Source organism: Podarcis melisellensis (genome assembly GCF_964234715.1).
Source record: "Podarcis melisellensis genome assembly, chromosome: 7".
Lineage (NCBI taxonomy): Eukaryota > Metazoa > Chordata > Lepidosauria > Squamata > Lacertidae > Podarcis > Podarcis melisellensis.
Window position 1 is genome coordinate 46,912,724 of NC_138539.1, and position 9,010 is coordinate 46,921,733.

General features: G+C 42.3%; 1 protein-coding gene across 2 annotated transcripts; it reads right to left on the reverse strand.

Moving 5' to 3' along the window:
• Positions 1–291: 291 nt before the first annotated feature.
• On the reverse strand, positions 292–8,966 carry ZBTB14 (zinc finger and BTB domain containing 14). Of its 2 annotated transcripts, none has more exons than XM_081918116.1 (3): positions 8,772–8,966; positions 5,561–5,641; positions 292–4,409 (listed from the first exon to the last, which is right to left on the reverse strand). In XM_081918116.1, the coding sequence occupies exons 2-3, from the start codon at positions 5,561–5,563 to the stop codon at positions 3,066–3,068; spliced, it is 1,347 nt and encodes a 448-aa protein (XP_081774242.1). In that variant the 5' UTR covers positions 5,564–5,641; positions 8,772–8,966; the 3' UTR covers positions 292–3,065. The 2 variants fall into 2 exon arrangements, with proteins under 2 accessions (XP_081774242.1, XP_081774241.1); XM_081918115.1 differs by lacking the exon at positions 8,772–8,966 and adding an exon at positions 8,045–8,414.
• Positions 8,967–9,010: the final 44 nt, after the last annotated feature.

Below are 9,010 nucleotides of genomic sequence, written 5' to 3' on the forward strand. Positions count from 1 at the left end.
TATGCATGATAGTTTCAGTACTAAAGTCATGTTAATCTGTTTATGTCACCCACAGTAATTCATTTCAAGTACTAAGGCAGGTGCTCCAGTCATCATTCACTACTTGTTAAGCACATAAATTGGATCCTTATAGTCATCTCTCTCTGACTTATAAACCAAGAATCTTATAAGCAAATTGGTTTTAGGTTATATAAATTCACTGAAGTTGCATATCAGACATTCTAAAACCAATATACCGAAAAGTAAAATAAAATAAGAATGCTGTAAAATGTATAGACACATTACACCATGTATTCTAAAATATTTGTGTTTTATTTACAAGACAATTTTCAAACGGTTGGCATTTTAAATTTAACTTAAACTTGTCTATTCATTGAATGATTCACAACATTGTAACAAAGATCAATAGTTAGATGCAATTTTATTCTAATACTTAAAAATGTTAGTCTTAATTACTATTTAGAAATGCAATAGGTGACTTGACACACAATAATTTATAAATACATATTCTAATAACTAATTCTAACCCAATGTTATAAACATTTTTTTGTCCAATGTTAATTAAAATTTAACCTTGATAATAGAAGTATGTTAAAAATGTGTGGGGAAATTTCTTTAAAGACTTGAATGGACTTCAGCCTTCTCTTACTGCATGGAAATCCCATCCTACAGTTCATTACAAATGCAATTGTAATCACTGAGACATCTTAAAGCATATCTGAATGGTAAGTTTGTATTTCGAATAAAACTGGTTTATTAATTCAGGGCAGGCAGGCTAAGGAAGTATTGAAATCACTTCACAAGCTTAAAATTTTCTTCTACTCAAAATGATCCCAAGATCATACATTTCCTATCAATTCCCTGAAAGCATCTTGCGCTAGACATCTCTGGAAGAGATAGACAGGACCTGTTCCAAAAAGCTGATGATTTTTTAAAGCGGCGTAACTGAACCTAAGTTCTGACACTAAGCTGCAAACCGAAGCACACTTCATAGCAAATAAGCCTAACTGAACATTAAGCCTAGCTGAACTTAGATTGCTTTCCAAACAGAAATGCTTAGGATTGGGATGTAAATCTCAAACACTAAATACCACAGCTAACTGTAACGCAGCCAAAGGCTACAAATCTATACACACTAGCTAGGGGGTGATCTCCACTGAATTCAGTGGATTTTCGGAGTAAACACACATAGGATTGCACTGCAAGACTAGTGGAATTCTTAGTTACTGAGCAGGGAATATGGTATGAAATCATAACAAAATGCAGCTGTGTAACTCTAAATCCCTTAAGGAATATTGATACGTGTTGTCATTATCTCTATCCTTTCCTAATCACATTCCCATCATCCCAGTTCCTCCAGGTTTCATGAAAAGGCTGCTCAATTAGGCCTGGTTCTTACCAAAGTGTTGGGCTATACACTTTACAGACTGCAGGTCAAGCTCAAATGAATGCTCCCCATAAGGAAAACTACAATCTTCTGGAGAAGACTAGGCTATAATCTTTCTTCTTGGTGTCTAATTTTCCACTGAAGCAATTTGTATAGAAGAGCATCATTATGAACTGCAACCCAGTGTGAAGAGGCATAGTCTACTGAAAACTAGGTTGTAGAGTCTTTAAAGCTATCCTATAGTAAGCTTCAACCCAATTGCCTGATGTTCTGAACCATTTGCTTCAGATCTTCAAGCTATACCTAATTATCAATCATTTAAGAAGAGTAAAAAACCTTGAAAGAAAACAAGGATTTACTACAGCTGACTGTAGCAGAGTGGCACTGCCTTCCTCTACTGCTTTTCTTCCCTGTAACAATATGCCTTGGCTCCTTTTAACTCTGCACTGGAATAAATCATGCTGATGGAAGAGCATGATGATGGATCTGTGCATTCTTGGACAATGGCCATTGAGACCAGAAAACCCCAGTGAAGGAACCTGAGTTTGTCAAGTGGTATTTGCACCTTTCCAACTGTAAGCAGCAGTGCAACAGCTGTTCCCTGCCATTTCCATTTTCTTAGGGCTAGGCTCCCTAACAGAATACAATTAAAGGCCTCCTAAAATAAGACATGGACAACTGTTATTTTTGTCTTGAGCTGAAGACAGGAATAGCAAAGCAAAATGCAGGCACATAGGTAAGGCGGCCCAGGGAGGAAAAACATCTGCAAGACAGAGAGTGGTTCTAATGACCTTGGGATACACCAACTCACCAGCTGAAGAAACAAGATAATTCCCAGTGTTCAGATGCCCACACAGCTACATTAAAAACTTGTAGTGACCATCACAGTGGATTAACAGACAACTGCAAAGAGCTATTATATAAAGACTAAAGTCATACCTTCATGAGTTTTGGTTAGGGGGACAACAATACATTTCTTATTTTAAAATGATTTTTTGAACTCATTGAAATTCATAATTTCAAAGTAAAAAAAACTGTTGTAGCAGACATTATTTATTTAAACTGTTCAAATACTCATTAATAGCCCAATCTTCAGGCCGATGGAACCAAAAGACTTGGAGTGACATACTTACATGGAACAAATTTCCACTGAAATCCATGAGGCTTACTTCCACATTAACAGCTGCAATCCAGTGAATCCCTAATGGGCACACATTTTGGTTCAGCAGCTTTTCCTGTCACTTGTCACCATCCTGAATGGACAATCTCTAAGGTATTTAGAGATTCCCTTGATCACAAGAAGCAAACTTACGATTGGGATGCCAAAGCAACTGAAATCAATGGAACATAAATAGTTTAATTTGAAATATTTTAGTGTAATTTCCCTGTGCATTGGAGTGTAAGGCCTTCCATTCCACATGCGTAGAGTTTACTAGACATGCAATGAAACCCAGAGTTTTAAGAGGAGTAAACACTGGCTAGAGTCTGACTGTTTTTTTATTTATGCCTGGACTGTTGACTAAATCAAAGCCTTCTCCCATGTTTAACATCACTGATAGGGTAGCTCTTTGCTGCAAATTTCAAACTATATTTCTACTCTCAAAATCCCTTTAAAAATGCTTTTTCCAATGGTGAGTTATCAGACCAAACATTTTTCAACTTGTGGATTCTTCTGCTTTTAACTACAAGCTATAGTTTCCAGCTGTTGTTCTGCCTCTGCAGCCATAGCTGCTGCCTGTAATTGTTCTGTTTCACTTTGGAGAGCACTGGTTGTGGTTACTTGTTTCCTTTCGCTGTGCATATTGTTTTCATGTCTCTTTAAATCAGATGCTTTGGCAAATGCTTTAGTACAAGAACCACAGACAAAAGGCTTTTCCCCTCTGTGTCTTCTTTCGTGGTCTTTCAGGTGAGACTTGTGCTTGAAAGCTTTGTCGCACATGTGGCAGGCAAACGGCCGTTCGTTACTGTGAACCCTCTCGTGCTTCTTTAGGTCTGGAGCACGAATGAAAGACTTCCCACATACTTCACAGCTATATGGCTTATAGCCTGTGTGGATCTTTAGATGCTCTTTCAAATGGGCTTGGGTGGTAAAGCCTTTAGTGCACATTTCACAAACAAAGGGTCTATCCGCAGTATGAAGTTTTTCATGTTTTCTCAATCGTGCTTCGTCTGAAAATGTTTTGCCACATGCCTGACATGCAATCTGCTCTCTGTGACCATAAAGCAAATATTCAAATTTCATGTCGCCAGCTGCTGTTGTCCATGCTGGCGTCTGTTCATCCTTGACTTCACTGATGCCATCGTTAAATGCTAGAGCTTGAGGAGTCTGAGATCCTAGTTCTTTTGTTTCGGCAGTGTCTATGGACTCTACTTCCTGACCGTAGCAGTTCACTTTTCGAACCTCTTCACTGCCCAGCTCTTTCAGAATTGCTTCCTGAACTCGCAAAGTTGCAGTTGGTGACTTGCCATCTTCTTGACTGGGAGGGGTTCCTTCCATTGTCATATCTGATGGGCTATCATCATGATCTCCAATTTCTTCAACCTCATCGTCTTGGTTATCATTAGATTCACCCATTGATCTGTTTATTTTAAGACAGTACTTATTTTTTGATTGCGAATTTTCTTCCGGACTAGAAACATCACGTTTCTGAGAACAGAGTTTGTCCAAAAATCTAATCCCAAGAATCTGACCAGACGACATCATTAAATTAACGTCTTCTTTTTTAACTGAAATCTTGGCTGTGTACATATAATTTAGCACTTCCTCAAATATATCTGACCGAAGGAAATCAATCTCTATTACTGATGAGCTGTCAACTTCCAGTTTTTTGAAAAGCTTTTTAAAATAGGTACTACAAGCGGCAAGCACACACCTGTGGGCCCTGAATTTCACGTCTTCAACAACAATAGCGATGTCACAAAATTCTCCTTCCAATCGCTGCTCATTTAATGTTTTCAGAAATACAGTTTTGTGATCGTCGTCATTATATTTAATGGTTTCAGACATACTGAGGAAAAACTCCTGCAGAAAAATTATGAAAAGATTTATTTGTAAGCTGCTCTGACAAAACAAAAGACATTTTGAGAAATGTAGTATTAGATCTGAACTTTATAACTCAGATTTGCTCAACAACATTTCAAGCAACTAATAACCTTTAAAAATCTCAATACAGTGGTACCTCGGGTTACATACGCTTCAGGTTACATACGCTTCAGGTTACAGACTCCGCTAACCTAGAAACAGTACCTCGGGTTAAGAACTTTGCTTCAGGAGAAAAACAGAAATCGTGCTCCAGCGGCATGCTAGCAGCAGGAGGCCCCATTAGCTAAAGTGGTGCTTCAGGTTAAGAACAGCTTCAGGTTAAGAACGGACCCCCAGAACGAATGAAGTACTTAACCTGAGGTACCACTGTAGACACAAAGTTGATCTACCTATTATTGTGTAAGCATCACAGGAAAACAACAACAGTAGTGCCATTCTTCTCTAAGAAAGTAGGCAAGTGAACTGTGGACCACAGTCATAAATACTTTAGGATTTCCGGCTTGCCTGCAAGTTGTCCACTGGTCTAGATTGAACATCATCTGGGATAATGAAAGGTTGCATCCCAACACATTGCTCAGCAGTGCGGCCAAACATATAAATCCTTCCTTCCAACTATGTTCGGAAGGCAGCAACAACAAATCTGAGTTTGAAGGGCAAGAGCTGAAGCAGGAGGAGTAGAAAGTGCTGAGAATGGGAGAAGAAGACAAAAGGTATGAAGTGAAGGAGAGGAGAGGCAAAGAGGAAATGGCCCTCTTCCCAAATGGTCCTCTTCGCAAATATGCCCCATCATTTCACAGGCAAACTTGTACAGTCATACCTTGGAAGTCGAACAGAATCCGTTCTGGAAGTCCAATCGACTTCCAAAGTGTTCGACTTTCAAAGTGTGCTTCTGATTGGCTGCAGGAAGCTCCTGCAGCCAAACGGTGCCCCGTTAAACATTCGGCTTCCAAAATAACGTTCGAAAACCGGAAAAGTCACTTCCGGGTTTCGATTGTTCAGGAACCAAAATGTTCGAGAACTAGGTTGTTCGAAAACCAAGGTAAGACTGTATAGGCAATTACCTAATGACTAAAATAATTTACTGAAGCAGAAAATTAAGGAAATGCAAAAAAGAAATATTAAGACTGTACCATGAACAATGAAGGATTTTTTTCTTAATATCTGAACAAAATGTTGACGGTAGGTTAACCTTTATCCTGAGGACCCTGAACCTGAAAGAGAAAACGATGAGGTATCTTTTAAAAGAGTATTATTTTTCTATTATCCCATTTTTCCTTTAAAGAGTTCAGAATGGTCTACCAGGCTGTCCTTTTATGATGAGTTAGAGGAGGCTGAGAGGACTGGTGAGCTTCATTGCTGAGTAGGGATTTGAACCCAGATCTGACTCTGTAATTTACACCACACTGGCTTCCATGTCTTTATTGCTAGTATAGTATTTGTACATTAAAATCAACACAACTTATTTCTGAAAGCAGAATCTTTGCATACTTGCAAGGACAAAATGCACAACAGATGCTATAGTTCCATATAATCCTACTCTCTCACGATTTAGGCCACAATTTCCAAGATAGGCCATTCTCCCTGCTGAGGTTCTGATATCAGAGATCAGGCATGTTCAGGGTAGTATAGTTGTAGACTAGGCCCTTCTATGCCTTTAACGTGAACATCAGCAACTACTCACCTATAGGCCTGCAGGATATTTATAAAAACACTAGTAACTTGTATGGTGGAGACTTGGGGAAGAGCAGGAACTGCACACATACGTGTACGTGTGTGTTTCTGTGTAGAGAACAGGAATGTGGCTCATGTACATATGATTCAAAGGGGGGGGGGAGTTTCAAATTGTTCCAGCTATGGATAGCTTTTATTAAGCAAATTATTTTTGCAAGTATATGAAATATTCCACTGTAAAATCTGGTACAGCAGCAACTGTATGGAATTTTGATTTTGTTTATCCTTTGACTTTATTTTTAAGCAGTAAGAAGGCCAAGAAATGAAGGGAAATATACAGATGTTTTTATCTCTTAAAGCATAAATCGTTGCCTCTTGGGTTTCTGGTTTTTATTTTCATTTGTTCCACTTTTTCTGTTTCACAAAATCCAAGCAAGTTATTCATTTGCATCCGACTCTGCTTGCTCACAGTCATTAGCAAAGGTGTTATGTCTGATGTGTGTCTTGCCTAATACATGTCCTGTACGCTTGCTGGCTTTTATTTCCCTTCCAAATGCAGGTGATGTTTTGCTCAGGCTTCCTCAACCTCAGCCCTTCAGATGTTTTTGGCCTACAACTCCCATGATCCTTATCAGGATCAGGCATGTTCAGGGTAGTATAGTGGTCAGGAATGATGGGAACTGTAGTCTCAAAACATCTGGAGGGCTGAGGTTGAGGCAGCCTGGTTTAGCTTCACAAAAGCAAGTAGTTTAGACTTGTGTGTGAAAAAAGTCTTGTCATGGGCCATGCCAAGAAGGTGGCACCACCTGCCATTGTCAAGCCCACAATGGTTGATATTGCAGGAGTGCAATATCAACCATTGTGGGCTTGACAATGGTCCAAAGCCATTTAAGGCTTTGTGCGCCAGTACTAGCACCTTTAATTATTACTATTAACAGACAACCCTAGGAGAGGATAAGCAGGGGATGGGTTGCTCCCCACTAACGGAATGTCCACCCTGATGAGATGCATCTGCTTCCTTCATTATTAACATTCAGCATGCCTTCAAAAACATTCTTGTTCTCCTGATGACTGAACTGTTACTGGAAACTCTCAAGTTTCTGAGTGTTACATTTTCATATACTTTTCATTTTAGGGAATTCAGACAACACCTCTATCTGTTCAGCCCACATGAGACAGGGTTCTTGGGCAGATGGCTTGGCATATCCATGTGACAAATCAGAGCAGGAGGCAGGACTAGTACAGGTGGCTCTGCAACCCACCCATCAAATTTCTTGAATATATTGGGAGAGGAACCATCTGAGCGTAACTATTGTTAAGCTTGCTAGATTTAAGAAATACAGTATGACATTTTTCATACAAAAAAAACCTGCATGTGGGAATCCTGTTGCAATCAATTAAGATTTTCCCCACGCAAACGGATTTCAGTTTTGTTTATTTACTGAAATGCCTACTCCTACCCTTCAGTAGCCACTCAGCCTTCTCAGAGTAAGCAAATATATTCAATCTAATGGAACTAAAGCAAGACTAATAAAGCAATCCCATAACTGTCTGCTTGCATCCAGTTCAGTAGTTTCGTCTGAAGGTGATCTTAAACTCCTATATCTAGGGATATAGGAGTTTAAGATCACCTTCTAGGGACCTTGGACAAACTACTTTTTGATGTACTAAGTATTTTTGTTATCAAAGATACCACTTTAAATTTACTCACATAACTTTTTAAATAAAATGTGATGACGTACACTTTTTGTGCTTTTAAAGGAAACTAAAATTGAGATAGACCCTAACTGCAGCAATGTTTATTTAAAGAGCATGGTTTACTACCATCGCAATAAGCACCATAGACTAGTTTCGTGAATACATCCTCAAACAACCCCCCACCCCACCCGCGCGCCCTAAATCAGATTTGAATTAGAGGGCGAAAGCATAATAAACACTCTTACTCGGAAATCAACACCGCGACAACCATTATGAGTCAGTCCCGATTCCTATTTGTTTCGTACTGAACCGATGGCGATTTTTTCCTCTATAGGCGAGCAAGAGCGTGCATTCGCGGCGTGCACGTACTGGAACACAACTCCTCCTCCGGCAAGCAAGCGAGCAGCGCGCGAGTAACCATGGAGCAGACGTGCACGGTGCATACTCGGTGCATGCGTGCTAGTGCCCGTTCGGGGACGATGCCTGTGCCCCCGCTAAGACGGGGCTGCAGCGGAGTGGAGCGCACCCTCGCCTCACACGCGCGGCTCCCCCCGTCCTGTTCCGCCCGCCACCGAAGAGGCGGAGCCCGGCAAGGCCCGCGCGCAAGGCGCTGCTGGCCCCGCAGCCACCGCTCGCGCTCGCGCTCCCTCGCCGAATGGGGGGCGGCGGAGGACGGAAGGAAGGAAGGCGGGGTGGGGGCGCTGCGGCAATCTCGGGCGCCGAAAGCAACCGCTTCCCACCGGAGAGCGCCCTCGGCCGCGGCCGAGAAGGCGCCCCTTTCCTGTCGGGACTGCCCCGAGTGGCGCGAGGCAGCCTAGCAGGCCCGAGCCGGGCGGCGCGCGCGGGAGCAGCTGCTGCAAAAGGGCGGCGCGCGGAGGAGCCTCCCCAGTGCACCTCCCCTCCCCCTCCTCCCGCTCGCCCGGTTCCGCCAGCCTAGGCTCGAGTGCGCGCGCAGATGCCCCTCGCGCTTACCTGCCACGCTCGGCGAAGGGACAGAATATGGGGAGGGGAGGGGAGGAGGAGGAGGAGGAGGAGGGGGGTGGCCGCGGCCGCAGCAGCGCTCCGCTCCGAGTAAAGGGATATTTTGGGGGGGATTGGGGGGGGGATGGGATGTAAGGGGAAATGGCGCGCGTCTCTGACCGTTACCGCCGCTTCCTGCACGAGCATTCAGTGCGCGCGCGCGGCGGCCAGAGGAGGCGCGCCGGAGGCGG